The sequence below is a fragment of the Cuculus canorus genome, chromosome 30, assembly GCF_017976375.1.
Source record: "Cuculus canorus isolate bCucCan1 chromosome 30, bCucCan1.pri, whole genome shotgun sequence".
In the NCBI taxonomy this organism is placed as follows: Eukaryota; Metazoa; Chordata; class Aves; order Cuculiformes; family Cuculidae; genus Cuculus; species Cuculus canorus.
Window position 1 is genome coordinate 1,559,167 of NC_071430.1, and position 23,527 is coordinate 1,582,693.

Consider the following 23,527-nt stretch of genomic DNA (forward strand, 5'->3'; position numbering starts at 1 on the left):
GCTTTTCCTAACCCCGATTTTTCCATTCCTGGCTCCGGGGCTTTTCCAGGAGTGTCGGTGGCAGCTCCAGCCCTGAGGAGCTCTTTGACGCCCGGACCCCGCTCTTGGCACCCGCTGCGACCATGTCAACTCCGGATCCTCCGCTGGGCGGCACACCGCGGCCGGGGCCGTCGCCGGGGCCGGGCCCCTCACCGGGAGCCATGCTGGGCCCCAGTCCCGGCCCCTCGCCCGGATCGGCACACGGCATGATGGGCCCCAGCCCCGGACCGCCCTCGTCGGGGCACCCGCTGCCGCCCCAGCCGCCCGGCGCCTACGCTCAGGACAACCTCCACCAGATGCACAAGGTGAGAGAGGCTGCGGCGCTCCGTAACGCGCTCCGGGAACAGCCGCCGCTTCCGTAGGACCGGCAAAACCGGCTCGAGTGGCTCCGTTTCCCTCTTGGTTGCTTTTTGGGATGCTCCAGGCAGTCGGAGCGGAGAAGGGTTTGGAGACGGGTCGATGCCTTTTGGTCTTGGCATCGTTCCCGTCTCTCCTGCTCACTTCCGACTGCGAGCCGGGGTGGAGAAGCTCTATCCCTAAAATAGGGGCGGAGGGGAAACGTCCGATTAAGGTTTTTCTCATTTGGAATGTGGAAAACGGGGCTCCCCGCTCCCTTTCCATCAAAGTATTGGGGAATTTCATCACCTGAGCCCCCTTTTCCTCACCTTTTCCATCCAATCTGGAGCTCCTTTGAAGTGTGGCATTCCAATCTCTGGGAATGCCGTCACCACCTCCTTGACCCTGAGCTGTTGTTTTTCCCTCAGCCGATGGACTCCATGCATGAGAAGGGAATCTCCGATGATCCCCGCTACAGCCAGATGAAAGGGATGGGGATGCGGCCCGGCGGGCACGCCGGGATGGGACCTCCTCCGAGCCCCATGGATCAGCACTCCCAAGGTTGGTTCCTTTAGGAAAACCAAACCTTATTTTCACAGGAATGGGGCTGCGGATCGCTTCGGTGCTCCCAGAGCATCACGACTCTTTGCTTCCCTCTCGTATCTCTCTCCGGTGCCCGGAGAGTCGCGAAACCGAGCCAGGGAAAGGCGGAATTGCGATGCATCCCGGTTTTCTCTATGCCACCATCGGATACCGAGCACACAATTCCCATGCGGCCTCTCGCCTCCAGGAGCTTCGCTTGGGATGTGGGGAGGAATTTGGGGTTTAAAGCAGGGGAGAGGTTCCCTCTGGATTTCCTAACGGCCTCTCTCCCTCCAGGTTACCCTTCTCCGCTCGGCGGCTCCGAGCACGCCTCGAGCCCCGTGCCGGCTAACGGTCCGTCCTCCGGTGCTGCCATGTCGTCGGGCCCCTTGGACGGCTCCGACCCGCAGGCGCTGGGGCAGCAGAACCGGGGGCCGACCCCCTTCAACCAGAACCAGCTGCACCAGCTGCGAGCCCAGATCATGGCCTACAAGATGCTGGCCCGTGGGCAACCGCTTCCCGACCACCTCCAGATGGCCGTGCAGGGCAAGCGGCCGCTGCCCGGGATGCAGCAGCAAATGCCGACTCTACCTCCGCCCTCCGTCTCCGGGACGGGGCCCGTGCAGGGACCAGTGCAAGGACCTGGACCGGGACCAACACCTCCAAACTACAACAGACCTCACGGTGAGCCCTTCCGCGCGCCGCCTGCGGTGGGATGGGGCTCTTTCCCAAGGGATGAGGCTGTGGTCAATGGAGTTAGCTCCAGCTGGAGGCCGGGCACCGGCGGCGCCCTCAGGGCTCAGCGCCGCCTCCAGTCCGGTTCGATATCGTTATCAATGACCTGGACGAAGGCATTGGATGCACCCTTAACAAGTTTGCAGCCAACGCTAAGCTGGGAGGAAGCGTGGATCTGCTGGAGAGTACGGAGGCTCCAGAGGGATCTGAACGGGTTGGACCGATGGGCTGAGACCAACGGCACGAGGTTTAACGAGGCCAAATGCCGGGTCCCGCACTTGGGCCACAACAACCCTGTGCAGCTCCAGACCAAGGAAAGAGTGGCTGGAGAGCTGCACGGAGGAGAAGGACCGATGGGCTGTCAGTTGACTGACCAGGAGCAGCAGTGGCCCAGGGGGCCAAGAAGGCCAAGGGCATCTTGGCTTGGATCAGAAACGGCGTGGCCAGCAGGGCCAGGGAGGGGATTCTGCCCCTGGTGAGGCCACACCTCCAATCCTGGGTTCAGTTCTGGCCTGTCGCTCCAAGAAGGATGTTGAGGCCCTGGAGTGTGTCCAGAGAAGAGCGACGAAGCTGCGGAAGAAGCTGGAGAACATCTTATGAGGAGCAGCTGAGGGCCCTGGGGGTGTTTAGCCTGGAGAAGAGGAGGGGAGACCTTATTGCTCTCTACGACTGCTTGAAAGGAGAGTGCAGGGAGGAGGACGAGGAACAGGAGAAGGGGGAATGGCCTCGAGCGGCACCCGGGGAGGGGCAGAGTGGACATCAGGAAGAAATTTGTCCCAGAAAGGGTCATTGGGCCCTGGCAGAGGCTGCGCAGAGCGTTGGTGGAGTGCCCATCCCGGAGGGGTTTAGAAGACGGGCAGACGAGGGGCTCGGGGACGTGGTTTGGTGGCAGATAGGAATGGGTGGACTCGGTGATCCGAGAGGTCTTTTCCCTCCTGGTGATGATTCTATGATTCCGGAGGAGTGAATCTTCCTCTGGAGGGATAGACCTGCTTCCAGAGGGATGGGACTGCTATCCTGGTTTTCCATGCTCTCATCCTTCCCCGCTGCCTTCGTGGCACCCGGTTTGGCTTTTCCATTTCCCTATCTCGTAGCCCATCGAATTCCAGCTGCTAAGTTCCCCGGGATGGAGTCTTGGAGCCAGGCAGCTGCTCCTGCAGCAGCGGGAAGGCTCCTCCAGGCGGTTTTTGGGGTGGGAATGCCAGTTCCGCCCTGCAGCGCCCTTCCTGATGGGCAGCAGGACAGGCCTGGGAGGTTCTGTGCCTGCCAAAGGCTTTTCCTGCCGCTCCAGCTCTCGGGATCGGAAGGAGCGGCTCCTGGAAAGCAAAGATCAATGTCTTAATGTGTTTTTTGGCTGCTCTGCAGGTATAGGAGGGCCCAACATGCCCCCTCCTGGACCCTCAGGAGTTCCCCCAGGAATGCCCGGACAGCCCCCCGGCGGCCCCCCCAAGCCCTGGCCGGAAGGTGAGACCGGGCTTCGTTTGGCACCGGCACTAACGAAGCCGCGTGCCGGGACGCGGGGAAAGCCGACCGCTGGTTCTCTGTGTGGCAGTGGGAACCTGGAGAGTCCTGGTTCAAATCCGGGCGTCGGAGCTCTCTCAAGAGCCTTCTTCCGATGCTCCGTGTGCACTTCTGAGCCGTCCGGACAGAGTTCGGTGCCTCCGTCTGGGGAGGGAGGGAGGGGAGCCTTGAGTTGGGGGTTTTTGCCACTGAATTCCCGGTGTGGCTCCGTGCCGGCAGCCGGGCTGCAGCCGCGCCGCGTGTCCGAGGGACAGAGCTGGGGATGTTCGTCCCTGACGTGGCTCGTGGCCCGCAGGACCGCTGGCCAACGCCGCAGCCCCCTCCAGCGCCCCGCAGAAGCTGATCCCGCCCCAGCCCACCGGCCGCCCCTCGCCGGCCCCGCCGGCCGTGCCGCCCGCCGCCTCGCCGGTGATGCCGCCGCAGACGCAGTCGCCGGGGCAGCCGGCCCAGCCCGCCCCCATGGTGCAGCTCCACCAGAAGCAGAACCGGATCACACCCATCCAGAAACCCCGCGGGCTCGATCCGGTGGAGATCCTGCAGGAAAGGGAGTACAGGTAAGGGCTGTGCCGGGACGGAGCGGTGCGCTCTTCGCCTTCTCCCTTCCCGCTCCTGGGGGTGATTCCCTGTCCTGGGAACGATTCCGCGGGGGCCGAGCAGCCGCGAGCCTCCATCCTGCGTGGGATGAGGCCTCCGCAAAGCAGAGCCGTGTTTGGCTGGGAGAGGATCCGGTGTGCCGGTCCCTGCCTGCCGTGAGATCCCGTCTCCTCCCTCTGCAGGCTGCAGGCTCGCATCGCGCACAGGATCCAAGAACTGGAAAACCTTCCTGGCTCCTTGGCCGGAGACCTGAGAACCAAAGCTACCATTGAACTTAAAGCTCTGCGGCTGCTGAACTTCCAGCGCCAGGTGAGTTTTCCACCGGAGGAGACCTGGATTATGAATTCCCTGTGGGAGGTGAGGAGCTCAGCTTGGCCTTCCGGAAAGCCTCAGCTACCATTTCCAGGCTGGATCCATGGATGGAGGGCAGGAAGGGTCTCCAGAGGGATCGGTCCAGGCTGGATCCATGGATGGAGGGCAGGAAGGGTCTGGAGAGGGATGGGGCCAGGCTGGATCCATGGATGGAGGGCAGGAAGGGTCTGGAGAGGGATGGGGCCAGGCTGGATCCATGGATGGAGGCAGGAAGGGTCTGGAGAGGGATGGGGCCAGGCTGGATCCATGGATGGAGGGCAGGAAGGGTCTCCAGAGGGATGGGGCCAGGCTGGATCCATGGATGGAGGGCAGGAAGGGTCTCCAGAGGGATGGGGCCAGGCTGGATCCATGGATAGAGGGCAGGAAGGGTCTGCAGAGGGATCCCATGATTCTATATCTCAGGCTCTCCTCGTGGTCTGTGGAATTAATCCCTTTTTTCCGCTCTCTCTCGAAGCTGCGCCAGGAGGTGGTGGTGTGCATGCGGCGCGACACGGCGCTGGAGACGGCGCTCAACGCCAAGGCCTACAAGCGCAGCAAGCGGCAGTCCCTGCGCGAGGCCCGGATCACCGAGAAGCTGGAGAAGCAGCAGAAGATCGAGCAGGAGCGGAAGCGCAGGCAGAAGCACCAGGTCAGCCGCCAGTGCCGGTTCCGGAGGAGTTGGGGTCGCTGGGCTGAGGGGTTTTGGGGAATTTCCTTTCTTAGGGGGATTAGAGAGAAGTCCTGCATTTCCAGAGGATGGGGCCAGGCTGGATCCATGGATGGAGGGCAGGAAGGGTCTCCAGAGGGATGGGGCCAGGCTGGATCCATGGATGGAGGGCAGGAAGGGTCTGCAGAGGGATGGGGCCAGGCTGGATCCATGGATGGAGGGCAGGAAGGGTCTGGAGAGGGATGGGACCAGGCTGGATCCATGGATGGAGGGCAGGAAGGGTCTGCAGAGGGATGGGGCCAGGCTGGATCCATGGATGGAGGGCAGGAAGGGTCTGGAGAGGGATGGGACCAGGCTGGATCCATGGATGGAGGGCAGGAAGGGTCTGGAGAGGGATGGGGCCAGGCTGGATCCATGGATGGAGGGCAGGAAGGGTCTGCAGAGGGATGGGGCCAGGCTGGATCCATGGATGGAGGGCAGGAAGGGTCTGCAGAGGGATCTGGGCAGGTTGGATCCATGGATGGAGGGCAGGAAGGGTCTGCAGAGGGATGGGGCCAGGCTGGATCCATGGATGGAGGCAGGAAGGGTCTGGAGAGGGATGGGGCCAGGCTGGATCCATGGATGGAGGGCAGGAAGGGTCTGCAGAGGGATCTGGGCAGGTTGGATCCATGGATGGAGGGCAGGAAGGGTCTGCAGAGGGATGGGGCCAGGCTGGATCCATGGATGGAGGCAGGAAGGGTCTGGAGAGGGATGGGGCCAGGCTGGATCCATGGATGGAAGGCAGGAAGGGTCTGGAGAGGGATGGGGCCAGGCTGGATCCATGGACGGAGGGCAGGAAGGGTCTGGAGAGGGATGGGGCCAGGCTGGATCCATGGATGGAGGGCAGGAAGGGGTATTCTGTGCATCCCTTCCAACCGAAATAATCCGTTCTATTAAACATAAGATGAATTTATGCCCTTTAATTTAAGATATTGGATGCATTCCATAGCGGAATCCGTCCCTGCGCATCGCAGGGGGCTGAAACGGTTGAGCCTTCGATCTCTCCTCCATCCCAAACCCTCCTGGGCTGCTCACAACTCCTGACATCCTTTTCCCCCTTCCTTTCCCTCCAGGAATACCTCAACAGCATTCTCCAACACGCTAAGGATTTCAAGGAATACCACCGCTCCGTCACGGGCAAAATCCAGAAGCTGACGAAGGCGGTGGCCACCTACCACGCCAACACGGAGCGGGAGCAGAAGAAGGAGAACGAGCGCATCGAGAAGGAGAGGATGCGCCGGCTGATGGTGAGGTTGGGCGCAATCCGTGTGTGCGGGAGCCCTTCCGTGTTCCGCACGGGAATAACGCCTCCCCTTTTCCGTAGGCTGAGGATGAGGAAGGGTACCGGAAGCTCATCGATCAGAAGAAGGACAAGCGCTTGGCCTACCTGCTGCAGCAGACGGATGAGTACGTGGCCAACCTGACTGAGCTGGTGCGGCAGCACAAGGCCGCGCAGGTGGCCAAGGAGAAGAAGAAGAAGAAGAAGAAAAAGGTGAGTTCCCACCTGGAATAATGGGGGAGCACCGGGATTGTGGTTTCTGGAATAAACGTTTGTCACTGACGACCATCCCCTTCCTCTTCCAGAAGGCGGAGAATGCGGAGGGGCAGACGCCAACCATTGGCCCGGATGGAGAAGTGAGTGACAATCCTGTCGTGCGCTGTGCCAAGTAGGGTAGGAAGTAGCCGCGTGCTGGAAAAGCCGGAATATCCCTTCCTGCTGCCAGGCTGCCCGCGGTGACGAGATCCAGTGCCGTGGGTGGCCAAAGGGAGGCTTCCTAAAATAGAACTTCCAGCAGGATGAGGAGGGGGGAATGGCTTTCCCGGGCTCTGAAGCAGGGGAGGGCGGCTCCGTCTTTGGGATGCAGCTTCCCATGGATGCGACTGATCCGGACTTCTGTAAAGCCTTTGACACGGTCCCCCACAACATCCTTCTCTCTAAATTGGAGAGATATGGATCGGATGGGTGGATGGTTCGGTGGATGAGAAACGGTCTGGATGGTCGTATTCAGAGAGAGGTGGTCAACGGCCCCGAGTCCCGATGGAGATCGGTGACGAGTGGTGTCCCTCAGGGGTCCGTGCTGGGACCGGCGCTGTTGGATATCTCCATCAGTGACCTCGACAGTGAAATTGAGGGCACCCGCAGCGAGGTTGGAGGGGACCCCGAGCTGAGGGGGGCAGTTGCCGGAGGGCAAGGATGGGATGTCATCCAGAGGGACCTGGACACGATGGAGAAGTGGGGCTGTGAGAACCCCGTGAGGTTCAACGAGGCCAAGGGCGAGGTCCTACACCAGGATTGGGGTTGGAATCCCCAATTTCAATCCAGGCTGGAGGATGATGGGATTGGGAGCAGTCCTGAGGAGAAGGACTTGGGGCGCTGGAGGAGGAGAACCTCAAGAGGAGCCACACCGTGCGCTCCCAGCCCAGAAACCGCCCGTGTCCTGGGCTGCACCACGAGAAGGATGCCCAGCAGGGAGGGAGGGGATCTGCCCCTCGGCTCCTCTCGGGGAGACCTCATCGGGAGGATTGGGTCCGGCTCTGGGATCCTCAGCAGAAGGAGGAGATGGAGCTGTTGGAAGGGGCCCAGAGGAGGCTCCGAGGATGCTGCAAGGGCTGCAGAACCTCCCGTCTGAGGCCGGGCTGGGAGAGTTGGGGTTGTTCAGCCTGGAGAAGGCTCCCAGGAGACCTCCGAGCAGCTTCAGCGCCTGAAGGGGCTCCAGGAAAGCTGCGGAGGGGCTGTTCCCAAAGGCCTGGAGTGATGGGCCGAGGGGCAATGGGGGCAAACGGGAGAGGCGCAGGTTTAGACTGGACGGGAGGAGGAACTTCTTCATGATGAGGGTGTGGAGGCCCTGGAATAAGGCTGCCCCATCCCTGGAGGGGTTCCAGGCCGGCTCGGATGGGCCTTGGAGCCCCTCATCCAGCGGGAGGTGTCCCAGCATGGCAGGGATTGAACTGGACGGGCTTTGAGATCCCTTCCAACCCAATCTCTTCTATGATTCCCTCAGCCCCTCTCCCTTCCCAGTCTGGGATGGGATCTGTGGCGCCTCCGAGGGATCCCCACGCGCCCCGGGATGGACGTTTTAAATATTTTAAAGCTCCCACACTCCTGAGCTTTTCCCGTCCCGCGGTGCCGAGCAGCCGTCGCTCTCGCCCTTCCGAGAGGCCACAGCGTTGGGGCAGAGCTGTTGGGGTCCAAAGGAGTGCGGTTTCGAGGTGGAAAACTCCAAATCCTGCTGTGATTTTGATTCCTCAGCCGCTGGACGAGACGAGTCAGATGAGCGACCTCCCCGTCAAGGTGATCCACGTGGAGAGTGGCAAGATCCTCACCGGCACGGATGCTCCGAAGGCCGGGCAGCTGGAAGCGTGGCTGGAGATGAACCCCGGGTAAGTTCCAAGGGGAGATTCCGTCTGCCTCGGAGCTCACTGGGATTGTGCCATTGGGGCGCTGGGATCGCTCTTCCCTGCGGGATCGGCCGGGAGGGAAGCGCGTGGCCGGGGCCCAAACGCTGGGAGAGTTTTAACGGGAGAGTTTCTGGCGCTGCTCCGGCGTCGCTCTTAATTCTTGATCTCTGTGTTCGATTAGGTATGAAGTGGCTCCAAGATCGGACAGCGAAGAAAGCGGCTCAGAAGAAGAGGAGGAGGTGAGGAGAAATCCCTCATCTCCCTCACACTTCAAGGGAATAGGAAACTGCCGTCGGTTCCGCACAGAGCCCCGTCAGGAATTCATCCAGCCCGGAGCTCTGTTGGCTCAAATAAGTGCATTTACACCCAAAATCCCATATCGGGGAAGCGTGCGGCAGCACAGAGGCAGCGAGCTGCGCTCCTTGGCTGCCCAGGTCGCTTCCCAAATATTCCTGATGGAGCCCTTCAGGCGTGTCGGAGCAAACAGGGCAGGACTCTGTGTTTCCAGGTCCTTCTCCGCTCCAGCCGGTCATTCCCAACCCATCCCAATCCCGGCTCAGGGTGGACTCTTGTGTCCCCGGGTCCTTCTCCGCTCCAGACGGTCATTCCCAACCCATCCCAATCCCGGCTCAGGGTGGACTCTGTGTCCCCGGGTCCTTCTCCGCTCCAGGCGGTCATTCCCAACCCATCCCAGTGCCGTCTTGGTGGGGACTCGATGTCCTCAGGTCCTTCTCGGGTTTCCCACTCCTGCCGTGTGCTGCCATCCGTGGGCTCTTCCGCTCCCGTTTCCATTAGCGCTCAGGAAGCTCCGTTGGTCTCTCCCGACAGGAGGAGGAGGAAGAGCAACCGCAACCGGCTCAGCCGGCACTGCCCGTGGAGGAGAAGAAAAAGATCCCGGATCCGGACAGCGATGATGTCTCGGAAGTGGACGCCAGGCACATTATCGAGTGAGCGCTCCCGCTTCCCGCCGTCTCCCATTCTGGAGTCACTTTTATGGATCTTTGTGGGGATCTGGGAAGGCGGTGCTTCCTCTGCTCCCACTTTTTGGGAGTGATCTTTCTAAAGCGAGACCCGATTTGGCCCCTAATAGGAAAACAAACCACCCTGGGGCTCCCCGGGGGGCTGAATCCAAAGGGATTCTCTGCCTGATCGCCTGGTTTTCCCACCAGGAACGCCAAGCAGGATGTGGATGATGAGTATGGAGTGTCCCAGGCGCTGGCGAGGGGTCTGCAGTCCTACTACGCCGTGGCCCACGCCGTCACCGAGCGGGTGGACAAGCAGTCCACGCTGATGGTCAACGGCGTCCTCAAACAGTACCAGGTGAGGCGGGAATGCCGGATGCCGGCGGTGGAGTCGGCAGGGAGCACCGGGGTTTGGGCTGTGCCGGGATGCGGGCGAGGACGGAGCCAGCAGGATAACAGGCCACAAAGAGCGTGGAGCCTGGGAGGGCCGGAATCCGTTAACGCCCGGCTATGAATAATTAAAGTGAGGTCGTTAATAATGTATGGGCGGCTCATGAGACGGGGGTGGGGTACGCAGGCCCTTAGCGTGTTGGAAACGCCATTCCTGCGTGTTTCCATGCCGCAATCCCTCCTTTTCTCTGGCAGATCAAAGGTCTGGAGTGGTTGGTGTCCCTCTACAACAACAACCTGAACGGGATCCTGGCCGACGAGATGGGCCTGGGCAAAACCATCCAGACCATCGCGCTGATCACGTACCTCATGGAGCACAAGCGGATCAACGGGCCCTTCCTCATCATCGTCCCCCTCTCGTAAGTGCCCACCCGAGTCCGTCGCCCCGCGTGGCACGGACACGGCTCGGCTGCCGGCTCTAGGATTGCTTCGCCGCTCTGCAAAGGCCTCTTTGACCGTTTCCCCGGCTTTTTTCCCCAGAACGCTGTCGAATTGGGCCTATGAGTTTGACAAGTGGGCGCCTTCCGTGGTGAAGGTCTCCTACAAGGCAAGTACCGGTGTCGACGCGCTTCCCGGGCCCCTCCAGCTGCCTCCTTTGGCAGAATTCCTTGGGTGCCGCTTGGCGCCTCCTCCCAGCCTAGCAATATTCCCAAGGAAGCGGGAACGCTTCCCGGCGCTGAATTGATGGAATCCACATTTGGTTTCCTTTCCTTCGTGGCAGAAGGAATCTCTCAGCTGCCATCGTGCTGAATCCAGAACAATCCTTCTGCTTTGATAACGGCTCCCACCACCTCTTTTCTCCCAGGAATGACATTTCTGTTTGGAATTCTCCTTCCAGGGCTCTCCGGCCGCAAGACGGGCGTTCGTCCCTCAGCTCCGCAGTGGGAAATTCAACGTCTTGCTCACTACGTACGAGTACATCATTAAGGACAAGCACATCCTGGCCAAGGTGGGTCCCTTTTCCATGAGATCTGGGCTGCTCTGGGAAGATCCCACTGCACAGACGTCACTGACACAGCCACGGCGTGGAAAATCCCACCTCTCCATCGAGGTTTCTGCCTCCGGAGCCTCTTGGTGTCCCATGGTGGAGGTGTGAAGCCGCTGCTCCTTTGGCGGCGGAGCCAACGCAGTGTATGCTCTTGGTCATAGAATCGTGGCATGGTTTGGGTTGGAAGGGACCTCAAAGCCCATCCAGATCCAACGCCACGTGCAGGGACACCTCCCGCTGGATGAGGGGCTCCAAGGCCCATCCGAGCCGGCCTGGAACCCCTCCAGGGATGGGGCAGCCTTATTCCAGGGCCTCCACACCCTCATCAGGAAGAAGTTCCTCCTCCCGTCCAGTCTAAACCTGCGCCTCTCCCGTTTGCCCCCATTGCCCCTCGGCCCATCACTCCAGGCCTTTGGGAACAGCCCCTCCGCAGCTTTCCTGGAGCCCCTTCAGGCGCTGAAGCTGCTCTGAGGTCTCCTGGGAGCCTTCTCCAGGCTGAACGACCCCAACTCTCCCAGCCCGGCCTCGGACGGGAGGTTCTGCAGCCCTCGCACCATCCTTGGAGCCTCCTCTGGGCCCCTTCCAACAGCTCCATCTCCTCCTTCTGCTGAGGATCCCAGAGCCGGACCCAATCCTCCCGATGAGGTCTCCCCGAGAGGAGCCGAGGGGCAGATCCCCTCCCTCCCTGCTGGGCATCCTTCTCGTGGTGCAGCCCAGGACACGGGCGGTTTCTGGGCTGGGAGCGCACGCTGTGGCTCCTCTTGAGGTTCTCCTCCTCCAGCGCCCCAAGTCCTTCTCCTCATGACTGCTCCCAATCCCATCATCCTCCAGCCTGGATTGAAACTGGGGATTCCAACCCCGATCCTGGTGTAGGACCTCGCCCTTGGCCTCGTTGAACCTCACGGGGTTCTCCAGCCCCACTTCTCCATCGTGTCCAGGTCCCTCTGGATGACATCCCGTCTTTCTAAGATCTTGAGCCAATGGTTTCCCCTTCAGTGCAGCAATTCCCAGGACAGGGAATGTTTGCCCGGGCCCCGCCGGGATCAGTGTCAGAGGGCGCTGGAGGGGTTTTCTGTGCCCAGCGCTGACCATAAAGGGTTGGGGCCTCCCTGGCGCTGCTTCTGGAGAACGTGTCCCTGCAAAACGCTGGATTTAATGCTTCGATATTGCTCGGAATCTGTTCTGCCGCACCAACGTCAAAAGTTGATGGGATCTGAAAGCTCCCAAGGGAAGAGTCTCCTCTTTCCCTTTCCTATTGTAGAGTTGGACATGATTGGAATTGTCCCTGACCGGGAGCGGTGACGGTGGCTTTCCATGATCCCAGCTGGCTCCGATCCCTCCTGAGCCTCGTCGCTCACCCGCGCCTCCCTCCTTCCCGCAGATCCGCTGGAAGTACATGATCGTGGACGAGGGCCACCGGATGAAGAACCACCACTGCAAGCTGACCCAGGTGCTCAACACGCACTACGTGGCTCCGCGCCGGCTGCTCCTGACGGGAACGCCGCTCCAGAACAAACTGCCGGAGCTGTGGGCGCTGCTCAACTTCCTCCTGCCCACCATCTTCAAGAGCTGCAGCACCTTTGAGCAGTGGTTCAACGCACCCTTTGCCATGACCGGAGAGAAGGTATGGGATCGAGGGGGGGAAATTCCCGCTCGGAATGTGCGGGGCATTGCCCTGAGGGGTGGAGTTTCTTTGGGATGAGTTTTAGTGGAAGATGGGAAATAAGAGAGAGGTGATTGAGGGCTGGAGATGAAGGTGGGAGAGCAGATCTGCCATCGCTGAGAGGTCCGGTGGTGGACACGGAGTCACCTCCAGGCCGGGAGAAGGTGGGAATGACCAACCGGAGTGGAGAAGGAGCCGGGGACATGGAGTCACTGGGAGAGGGTGGGAATGACGGGCTGGAGCACAGGTCTGCGTCAAAGGACCTCGGAACATGGTGTCCTCCTGGAGGTGGCACTAGGAGAAGGCAGGAATGACCGTCCGGAGCGGAGAAGGACGTGGGGACATGGAGTCCCCTCCAAGCTGGCAGTGGGATGGGTTGGGAATGACCGTCCGGAGCAGAGAAGGACATGGGGACATGGAGTCCCCTCCAAGCTGGCAGTGGGATGGGTTGGGAATGACCGTCCAGAGCGGAGAAGGACGTGGGGACATGGAGTCCCATCCAAATTGGCACTGGGATGGGTTGGGAATGACCATCCGGAGCGGAGAAGGACATGGAGACGTGGAGCCCCCTCCAAGCTGGCAGTGGGATGGGTTGGGAATGACCGTCCGGAGCAGAGAAGGACGTGGGGACATGGAGTCCCCTCCAATTTGGCACTGGGATGGGTTGGGAATGACCGTCCGGAGCAGAGAAGGTCCAAGCCAGGTCCGAGGGAGAACAGGAATGACTGCATTGGAGAAGGACGTGGGGATAGAGAGCCCTGGAGGGCCCTTCCCACCCCACCCGCTTGGGATTCTGGAACCGGAGCCAGTTGGGCTTTGGCCAACGTGGCCACTGGAAGTGCCTTCTGTGGAATTGCAGTCGCTGGGATTTCACGGAGCGGGCAATCCCGCCGCTGGTGGGGAGACCAGGGAGCCCCAACTCAAAGAGAAAGCGGTGCAGGAGCCTCCCGTGGTGTTGGTTCCACCAAAGAAACTCCCGGTGTCCCTGTGGAGCATCGCCGGGCTTCATCCCAACCCTGGGAATCCCCTTTGCCGACGTGGAGGCCGGGAGCGTCCCTGGTGTAACCGTTCCCTTTCCTGATGACGCAGGTGGACCTGAACGAAGAAGAAACCATCCTGATCATCCGGCGCTTGCACAAGGTGCTGCGTCCCTTCCTGCTCCGGAGGCTGAAGAAGGAGGTGGAAGCGCAGCTCCCAGAAAAGGTAACAGCCGGGAGAATCCGTCCTCGTCTCCGTGTGTTCATGGGGCCTCATCCGGGAATGGGGATTTTGGGTCCTCTCAGGTTCCGGGGGTGGTTGGGTTTGTGTTGTGCTCCAGAAGGATCCGTTATCCTGGGGTTTTGGGAGGTGCTGGTTGGGGGTTTTGGAGATTCCAGCTGGGATTCCGTTGGGAATTAACCCTTCCCTGGGCCTCGCAGGTGGAATACGTGATCAAGTGCGACATGTCGGCGCTGCAGAGGGTCCTCTACCGGCACATGCAGGCCAAGGGTGTGCTGCTCACCGACGGCTCCGAGAAGGACAAGAAGGTCAGCTCCTCCGCATCCCGGCTTTTCCGTGGTCGGAGCGGGGCTGGAGGCACCTCCAGGGATGGGGCAGAGGTCTTACTCCATCCGCTCTCAGTTCCTACGTGGACAGAGGGAGCAAAATCCTCTTTTATGAAGTTCTGGAGGGAGGGATGGGGTCGGCACGAGCCCCTCCAGGTCAGCCCCGAGGGGCTCATCCCGCCGGGAAAGCTGCCGAGGCCACCGCCTCGTGTCCCAAAGCCACCACCGAGTCAGCTTCATGAGGACGAGGAATTAAAAAGGCGCCTCGGTCTGAGCTGGAGAGGCAAAAGTCCTCGTTTTGCAGCTCTGCTTCCCAAAAAACAGCCTCTCCTCAGCTCCTTCCGCTTCCCAAAAAAACAGCCTTTCCTGAGCTCCTCCTGCTCCGCAGGGAGACGAGCATCCGTATTCAAACCCTCGCTGACCGGCAGAGCCGGATCTGGGCCGTGCTGAAGCCTCAGGGCTGTGAACGCCTGTCCGAACGCTCCCGGAATATTCTTCTTGGAGCCGTTGGACTCGATTCCCGCTCCTAATTCCCGTCTTGTTTGCGCAGGGGAAAGGCGGGACGAAAACCTTGATGAACACCATCATGCAGCTGCGGAAGATCTGCAACCACCCCTACATGTTCCAGCACATCGAGGTATCGGGGATCTCCGGAAACGGGGAAAAACTCTTCCATCCCCCTCTAGAATGGAGATAAACCGGATTAACCCCTTTGGTTCTTGTGGATGGGCGTTCCTGGGGCTGTTTGCCGGTCAGGACTCCTCCGGCACTCTCCTTTGGGCACCCAAAGCCATCTGGAACTGCCCGAGCAGAGGCGATGGAGCAGTGTTCCCTAAAAAGATGGAGTTTGGGTGTCTCCAGTGGTCCCAATCGCTTGGACGCCCTCCGGGCTCCCCAAACCGCTCCGGTTCCCACGGTTCTCCACCCGCTTCCCACGGCAGCTTCCCAAACCCTTGGAGAGCCGGAACTTTGCCTCGCTGCCCTGGGGGTCGCTTTGCTTTCCAGGCATTCCCAAGATTTGCCTGGATTTCTTTCTGCGGGAGAATGGTTTCTGACTCCGTTTCTTTTGCGCGTTGCAGGAATCCTTTTCCGAGCACTTGGGCTTCACGGGAGGCATCGTCCAAGGGTGAGTGGAGCTTTTCCGTGCGGAGCACATCCTGTTGACCAACCTGAGCTCCGTCTGCGACGCGAGGAACCTCCTCCTGGTTGAGGAGGGAAAGGCCCCGGCTGGTGTTTTCCTTAGAAAAAATCCTTGGACATCGTTTCTCCCGACGTTCTCCCGGCTCAGGGCTTGGTTGGGCAAACACTCCACTGAGGGAAAACCTGGCGGGACGGTTGTCAAGCCCGGAGTGTTGTGGTCAACGGAGCTAAATCCATCCAGAGCCGCTCCCAAGGAGTATTCCCAGGGATCAGCACTGTTAGGATCTTTATCCCAGGGATAAAGCGATTGCTTTATCGCTTTCTCCATGATGAAGGGATCCAGGGCTCCCGCAGTTTGCAGATGACACCAAACGGTGGGATTGTGGATCTGCTGGAGGGTCTGGAGAGGGATGGGGCCAGGCTGGATCCATGGATGGAGGGCAGGAAGGGTCTGGAGAGGGATGGGGCCAGGCTGGATCCATGGATGGAGGGCAGGAAGGGTCTGGAGAGGGATGGGACCAGGCTGGATCCATGGATGGAGGGCAGGAAGGGTCTGGAGAGGGATGGGGCCAGGCTGGATCCATGGATGGAGGGCAGGAAGGGTCTCCAGAGGGTTGGGGCCAGGCTGGATCCATGGACGGAGGGCAGGAAGGGTCTGGAGAGGGATGGGGCCAGGCTGGATCCATGGATGGAGGGCAGGAAGGGTCTGGAGAGGGATGGGGCCAGGCTGGATCCATGGATGGAGGGCAGGAAGGGTCTCCAGAGGGATGGGGCCAGGCTGGATCCATGGATGGAGGGCAGGAAGGGTCTGGAGAGGGATGGGGCCAGGCTGGATCCATGGACGGAGGGCAGGAAGGGTCTGGAGAGGGATGGGGCCAGGCTGGATCCATGGATGGAGGGCAGGAAGGGTCTGGAGAGGAAGGTTCTGAGCCCCTCACTCCGAGGAGGACGTGGAGGGACTGGAAAGCGTCCAGAGGAGGGACCGGAGCTGGGAAGGGTCTGGAGAACCAGAGGTTGTGGGAGCGGCTGAGGGACCTGAGGCGGTTTGTCCTGGAGAAGCGGAGGGTGAGGGGAGACCTCACGGCTCTGAGCACCTCCAGAACGGCGGTGGGAGTTGGGTTCTTCTCCCAAAGCGACGGGAGGAGAGGAAATGGCCTCAAGCTGTGCCGGGGGAGGTGTAGGTTGGACCTTAACAATTCCATGCGGAACCACCCGAGAGGTCCTTTCCAACCTTAACGATTCCACGTGGAATGACCCAGGAGGTCTTTTCCAACCTTAACTTTTCCAACCTTAACGATTCCATGTGGAACGACCCAAGAGGTCCTTTCCAACCTTAACGATTCCACCAGAGGTCTTTTCCAACCTTAACGATTCCACGGGGAATGACCGGAGAGGTCTTTTCCAACCGTAACGATTCCACGGGGAACGATCCGGCGCTGCTGTGATGATCCTCCCGAGAGGGATCTGCCATGGTTTTTTTTCCACCTCACATCCTCATTTCCGCTCTTCTCCTCCCTTCCAGGCTGGATTTGTACCGCGCCTCCGGCAAGTTTGAGCTGCTGGACCGGATCCTGCCGAAGCTCCGCGCCACCAACCACAAGGTGCTGCTCTTCTGCCAGATGACCTCCCTGATGACCATCATGGAAGACTACTTCGCCTATCGTGGATTCAAATACCTCAGGCTGGACGGTGAGTGCCGCGGCGCGGCGGCCCTTCCGCCACTCTCCAGCGAGGGAAGTGCCTCCGGCTCCGCCGGCATGGCCTCTCCCGAGGGAATCATATCCAAACCGAGCGCTGATCGGTCCCCCCATGCGGTTCGGAGCAGTAAACCCTACGGGGTGAGGTCCAAAGCGCAGCCGTTGGCTCCGTACGCTCCCATCGGCTGCTGCCAAACATTCCCATTGGCTTTATATCCGTCTGTTTGATCCCGGAGCTCCGCGGGACGCCCTGAGGGCCTGGAGAGCCGTAACCCGGTTAAAATCGGGTAAACAAGAACCAATCGGTTAAATCCAAGGGTTAAGCCGGAAAGCACGCGGAGGAGTTTGTGTCCGGAGGCAATGTGGGATCGAGGGAGGTCAATTCCCTGGTTTTGGTTGGAATAAACCACCAAATCCCTGTGACGGTGCTGCCCGCAGCCCCAAAGCGCCGTTGCTGGCAGCGCGCGGTGCCGACCGCTCCAAAGCTCCGAGAGGAGCAGGAAAACCACAACGAGGGAGGAATGAGACGGTGGCCGGGATTTCACCCGAGGTTCCTCCTCCCACTTTGGAGCCGTTTACTCCTTCAGTCACAACGAGAACGGCTCCGCAAAGCATCCCCGACGGCTCCGTGCGGAGCGTCCCACGCGGATCCCTGCGGAGCGTCGTCAACGGCTCCTGCGTTGACCATCCCTGATCCCTGTGGAGCTCCTCTTGCATCCCAGACCATCCCTGATCCCTGTGGAGCTCCTCTTGCATCCCAGTCCATCCCTGATCCCTTTGGAGCTCCTCTTGCATCCCAGACCATCCCTGATCCCCGCGGAGCTCCTCTTGCATCCCAGACCATCCCTGATCCCTGTGGAGCTCCTCTTGCATCCCGGACCATCCCTGATCCCTGTGGAGCTCCTCTTGCATCCCAGACCATCCCTGATCCCTGTGGAGCTCCTCTTGCATCCCGGACCATCCCTGATCCCTGTGGAGCTCCTCTTGCATCCCAGACCATCCCTGATCCCCGTGGAGCTCCTCTTGCATCCCAGTCCATCCCTGATCCCTGTGGAGCTCCTCTTGCGTCCCAGACCATCCCTGATCCCTGTGGAGCTCCTCTTGCATCCCAGTCCATCCCTGATCCCTTTGGAGCTCCTCTTGCATCCCAGACCATCCCTGATCCCTGTGGAGCTCCTCTTGCATCCCAGACCATCCCTGATCCTCGTGGAGCTCCTCTTGCATCCCAGACCATCCCTGATTCCTGTGGAGCTCCTCTTGCATCCCAGTCCATCCCTGATCCCTGTGGAGCTCCTCTTGCATCCCAGACCATCCCTGATTCCTGTGGAGCTCCTCTTGCATCCCAGTCCATCCCTGATCCGTGTGGAGCTCCTCTTGCATCCCAGACCATCCCTGATCCCTGTGGAGCTCCTCTTGCATCCCAGACCATCCCTGATCCCCGTGGAGCTCCTCTTGCATCCCGGACCATCCCTGATCCCCGTGGAGCTCCTCTTGCATCCCGGACCATCCCTGATCCCCGTGGAGCTCCTCTTGCATCCCAGACCATCCCTGATCCCTGTGGAGCTCCTCTTGCATCCCAGACCATCCCTGATCCCTGTGGAGCTCCTCTTGCATCCCAGACCATTCCTGATTCCTGTGGAGCTCCTCTTGCATCCCAGACCATCCCTGATTCCTGTGGAGCTCCTCTTGCATCCCAGACCATCCCTGATCCCTGTGGAGCTCCTCTTGCGTCCCAGACCATCCCTGATTCCTGTGGAGCTCCTCTTGCATCCCAGACCATCCCTGATCCCTGTGGAGCTCCTCTTGCATCGCAGACCATCCCTGATCCCCGTGGAGCTCCTCTTGCATCCCAGACCATCCCTGATCCCTGTGGAGCTCCTCTTGCATCCCAGACCATCCCTGATCCCCGTGGAGCTCCTCTTGCATCCCAGACCATCCCTGATTCCTGTGGAGCTCCTCTTGCGTCCCAGACCATCCCTGATCCCTGTGGAGCTCCTCTTGCGTCCCAGACCATCCCTGATTCCTGTGGAGCTCCTCTTGCGTCCCAGACCATCCCTGATCCCTGTGGAGCTCCTCTTGCATCCCAGACCATCCCTGATCCCCGTGGAGCTCCTCTTGCGTCCCAGACCATCCCTGATCCCTGTGGAGCTCCTCTTGCGTCCCAGACCATCCCTGATCCCTGTGGAGCTCCTCTTGCATCCCAGACCATCCCTGATCCCCGTGGAGCTCCTCTTGCATCCCAGACCATCCCTGATCCCTGTGGAGCTCCTCTTGCATCCCAGACCATCCCTGATCCCCGTGGAGCTCCTCTTGCATCCCAGACCATCCCTGATCCCTGTGGAGCTCCTCTTGCATCCCAGACCATCCCTGATCCCTGTGGAGCTCCTCTTGCATCCCAGACCATCCCTGATCCCTGTGGAGCTCCTCTTGCATCCCAGACCATCCCTGATCCCTGTGGAGCTCCTCTTGCATCCCAGACCATCCCTGATCCCCGCGGAGCTCCTCTTGCATCCCAGACCATCCCTGATTCCCGTGGAGCTCCTCTTGCATCCCAGACCATCCCTGATCCCCACGGAGCTCCTCTTGCATCCCAGACCATCCCTGATCCCTACGGAGCTCCTCTTGCATCCCAGACCATCCCTGATACCCACGGAGCTCCCCGTGGATCCGGTTGCTCCAAGCCCCATCCAACGTGGCCTTGGACACCTCCAGGGATGGAGCAGCCACAACTTCCCTGGGAAACCTATTCCAGGACCTCCCCACCCTCACAGGAGAACATTTCTCCCAAAGATCCCATCTCAATGTCCCCTCTTTAAGCTCAACCCCCTTTCCCTCATCCTCTCCGTGATCCGGAGCCCCTCCACAGCTTTCCAGGACTCCCTTTCCCTACTGGAAGCTGCTCTAAGGTCTCTCTGGAGCCTTCTCTTCTCCAGGCTGGACAACCCCAACTCTCCCAATGTCTTTCCTGACGATCTCCTGTGGGACGGGAATAACTCCTCCTCTCTCTTTTCAGGAACCACTAAAGCGGAGGACCGGGGAATGTTGTTAAAGACCTTTAACGAGCCGGGTTCCGAGTATTTCATTTTCCTGCTGAGCACTCGTGCCGGTGGGCTGGGCCTCAACCTCCAGTCGGCCGACACCGTCATTATCTTCGACAGCGACTGGAATCCTCACCAGGTAAAAAACCCAACCAACCGCACCGAAAACCCAACCGAGCGCAGCAAAACCCAACAAAATCCACCAAAAACCCAACAAACTGCACCAAAAACCCAACAAACTCCACCAAAAACCCAACAAACTGCACCAAAAACCCAACAAACTGCACCAAAACCCCAACAAACTCCACCAAAAACCCAACAAACTCCACCAAAAACCCAACAAACTGCACCAAAAACCCAACAAACTGCACCAAAAACCCAACAAACTCCACCAAACCCCCACCAACTACAGCAAAAACCCAACCAACCACAGCAAAAGCCAACAAACCACACCCAAACCCCCTCCAATTGCACCGAGAACCCAACCAACCGGAGAAGAACCCAACCAACCCCATCAAAAAAACCCAACCAAACGAATCAACCCCACCAAAAAATCAACCAATCAACCACCCACCAAAAAAATCAATCCGCCGCACCAAAAAACCTTTCTCCAATGGATGGAAAAGGTGGTCCTGTCAGCGCTGCCCATCTTCCATGCCTGGAAGACCTCGGTCCATCGGCAATCGCTGTGCCCATTCCTGTCCATAAATCCCATCGGCAATCGCTGTGCCCATTCCTGTCCATAAATCCCATCGGCAATCGCTGTGCCCATTCCTGTCCATGAATCCCATCGGCAATCGCTGTGCCCATTCCTGTCCATGAATCCCATCGGCAATCGCTGTGCTCATTCCTGGCCGTGAATCCCATCGGCAATGGCTGTGCCCATTCCTGTCCATGAATCCCATCGGCAATCGCTGTGCTCATTCCTGGCCGTGAATCCCATCGGCAATGGCTGTGCCCATTCCTCTCCATGAATCCCATCGGCAATGGCTGTGCCCATTCCTCTCCATGAATCCCATCGGCAATCGCTGTGCCCATTCCTCTCCATGAATCCCATCGGCAATCGCTGTGCCCATTCCTCTCCATGAATCCCATCGGCAATGGCTGTGCCCATTCCTCTCCATGAATCCCATCGGCAATCGCTGTGCCCATTCCTCTCCATGAATCCCATCGGCAATGGCTGTGCCCATTCCTGGCAGTGAATCCCATCGGCAATCGCTGTGCCCATTCCTGGCAGTGAATCCCATCGGCAATCGCTGAGTCCATTCCTGTCCATGAATCCCATCAGCAATCGCTGTGCCCATTCCTGGCAGTGAATCCCATCGGCAATCGCTGAGTCCATTCCTCTCCATGAATCCCATCGGCAATGGCTGTGCCCATTCCTCTCCATGAATCCCATCGGCAATGGCTGTGCCCATTCCTCTCCATGAATCCCATCGGCAATGGCTGTGCCCATTCCTGGCCGTGAATCCCATCGGCAATCGCTGTGCCCATTCCTCTCCATGAATCCCATCGGCAATCGCTGTGCCCATTCCTGGCAGTGAATCCCATCGGCAATGGCTGTGCCCATTCCTGGCAGTGAATCCCATCGGCAATCGCTGAGTCCATTCCTGTCCATGAATCCCATCAGCAATCGCTGAGTCCATTCCTCTCCATGAATCCCATCGGCAATCGCTGTGCTCATTCCTGGCAGTGAATCCCATCGGCAGTCGCTGTGCCCATTCCTCTCCATGAATCCCATCGGCAATGGCTGTGCCCATTCCTCTCCATGAATCCCATCGGCAATCGCTGTGCCCATTGCTGTCCGTGAATCCCATCAGGAATCGCTGTGCCCATTCCTGTCCATGAATCCCATCGGCAATCGCTGTGCCCATTCCTGGCAGTGAATCCCATCGGCAATCGCTGTGCCCATTCCTCTCCATGAATCCCATCGGCAATGGCTGTGCCCATTCCTCTCCATGAATCCCATCGGCAATCGCTGTGCCCATTCCTGTCCATGAATCCCATCGGCAATCGCTGTGCCCATTCCTCTCCATGAATCCCATCGGCAGTCGCTGTGCCCATTCCTCTCCATGAATCCCATCGGCAGTCGCTGTGCCCATTCCTCTCCATGAATCCCATCGGCAATGGCTGTGCCCATTCCTGTCCATGAATCCCATCGGCAATCGCTGTGCCCATTCCTGTCCATGAATCCCATCGGCAATCGCTGTGCCCATTCCTCTCCATGAATCCCATCGGCAGTCGCTGTGCCCATTCCTCTCCATGAATCCCATCGGCAATCGCTGTGCCCATTCCTGTCCATGAATCCCATCGGCAATCGCTGTGCCCATTCCTCTCCATGAATCCCATCGGCAGTCGCTGTGCCCATTCCTCTCCATGAATCCCATCGGCAGTCGCTGTGCCCATTCCTGTCCATGAATCCCATCGGCAATCGCTGTGCCCATTCCTCTCCATGAATCCCATCGGCAGTCGCTGTGCCCATTCCTCTCCATGAATCCCATCGGCAATCGCTGTGCCCATTCCTCTCCGTGAATCCCATCGGCAATCGCTGTGCCCATTCCTGTCCATGAATCCCATCGGCAATGGCTGTGCCCATTCCTGTCCATGAATCCCATCGGCAATGGCTGTGCCCATTCCTCTCCGTGAATCCCATCGGCAATGGCTGTGCCCATACCTCTCCGTGAATCCCATCGGCAATGGCTGTGCCCATTCCTCTCTATGAATCCCATCGGCAATCGCTGTGCCCATTCCTCTCTATGAATCCCATCGGCAATGGCTGTGCCCATTCCTCTCTATGAATCCCATCGGCAATGGCTGTGCCCATTCCTCTCCATGAATCCCATCGGCAATGGCTGTGCCCATTCCTCTCTATGAATCCCATCGGCAATCGCTGTGCCCATTCCTGTCCATGAATCCCATCGGCAATGGCTGTGCCCATTCCTCTCCATGAATCCCATCGGCAATCGCTGTGCCCATTCCTCTCCGTGAATCCCATCGGCAATGGCTGTGCCCATTCCTGTCCATGAATCCCATCGGCAATCGCTGTGCCCATTCCTGGCAGTGAATCCCATCGGCAATGGCTGTGCCCATTCCTCTCCATGAATCCCATTGCCAATCGCTGTCTCCGTCCCCGCAGGATCTCCAGGCTCAGGACCGCGCTCACCGTATCGGCCAACAGAACGAAGTCCGCGTCCTCCGCCTCTGCACGGTCAACAGTGTGGAGGAGAAGATCCTCGCCGCCGCCAAATACAAACTCAACGTTGACCAGAAGGTCATCCAGGCCGGGATGTTCGACCAGAAATCCTCCAGCCACGAGCGCCGAGCTTTCCTCCAGGCCATTTTGGAGCACGAGGAGCAAGACGAGGTAAGACGCGGCGCCGGCAGCTTCCTCCTCCGTCCCCGGCGCGGATGGCGATGGCGTGGTTGGCTTTGCTCTACCGCTCTGCCCGGCCTCCAGGCCGAGGGCGTCGGGGGCTTTAATGGCAAAGAGAGAACACAAATAAAAGAAAGGAGCGGCATGACCACTTTGTTGTGAGTTTTTGGCGTCGGGGAAGGTTCCGGATTGACAGCCCTGGAGACTGAAGTCCTCTGTTTATCCACAGAGCAGATACAGCGCGGGCAGCGGCAGTGGCAGCTTCCCCCACACTGCCTCCACCCTGTGCCTGAACGCTGAGTTGGAGGAACCACCTCTAAAGGTGAGAGGGGGTTGTTCAGTCTCCACGCCCATTCAATCCTCCTGCCAGCGCACGCGCCGGCTCCCGACGGCCATCGTAGCGCCGCGG

At 59.7% G+C, this 23,527-nt stretch overlaps 1 protein-coding gene across 13 annotated transcripts in view; it reads left to right on the forward strand.

Moving 5' to 3' along the window:
• SMARCA4 (SWI/SNF related, matrix associated, actin dependent regulator of chromatin, subfamily a, member 4) overlaps positions 1–23,527 on the forward strand; it is a 36,182-nt gene that overhangs the window by 7,253 nt on the left and 5,402 nt on the right. For 6 of the 13 annotated variants that reach the window (XM_054051784.1, XM_054051785.1, XM_054051786.1 and 3 more), the window contains exons 3-28: positions 50–344; positions 804–936; positions 1,255–1,641; positions 3,058–3,156; positions 3,509–3,767; positions 3,990–4,116; positions 4,634–4,807; positions 5,938–6,111; positions 6,189–6,356; positions 6,449–6,499; positions 8,115–8,245; positions 8,445–8,502; positions 9,092–9,210; positions 9,433–9,583; positions 9,871–10,034; positions 10,156–10,222; positions 10,514–10,624; positions 12,045–12,287; positions 13,416–13,529; positions 13,745–13,852; positions 14,421–14,507; positions 14,950–14,996; positions 16,533–16,699; positions 19,721–19,884; positions 22,882–23,109; positions 23,348–23,440. In XM_054051784.1, coding sequence (XP_053907759.1) covers positions 123–344; positions 804–936; positions 1,255–1,641; positions 3,058–3,156; positions 3,509–3,767; positions 3,990–4,116; positions 4,634–4,807; positions 5,938–6,111; positions 6,189–6,356; positions 6,449–6,499; positions 8,115–8,245; positions 8,445–8,502; positions 9,092–9,210; positions 9,433–9,583; positions 9,871–10,034; positions 10,156–10,222; positions 10,514–10,624; positions 12,045–12,287; positions 13,416–13,529; positions 13,745–13,852; positions 14,421–14,507; positions 14,950–14,996; positions 16,533–16,699; positions 19,721–19,884; positions 22,882–23,109; positions 23,348–23,440 — 3,846 coding nt within the window. In that variant the 5' untranslated portion in view covers positions 50–122. The remainder of the gene's footprint in view (positions 1–49; positions 345–803; positions 937–1,254; positions 1,642–3,057; positions 3,157–3,508; positions 3,768–3,989; positions 4,117–4,633; positions 4,808–5,937; positions 6,112–6,188; positions 6,357–6,448; positions 6,500–8,114; positions 8,246–8,444; positions 8,503–9,091; positions 9,211–9,432; positions 9,584–9,870; positions 10,035–10,155; positions 10,223–10,513; positions 10,625–12,044; positions 12,288–13,415; positions 13,530–13,744; positions 13,853–14,420; positions 14,508–14,949; positions 14,997–16,532; positions 16,700–19,720; positions 19,885–22,881; positions 23,110–23,347; positions 23,441–23,527) is intronic. The other 7 variants (XM_054051792.1, XM_054051793.1, XM_054051794.1 and 4 more) reach the window with 2 other exon arrangements.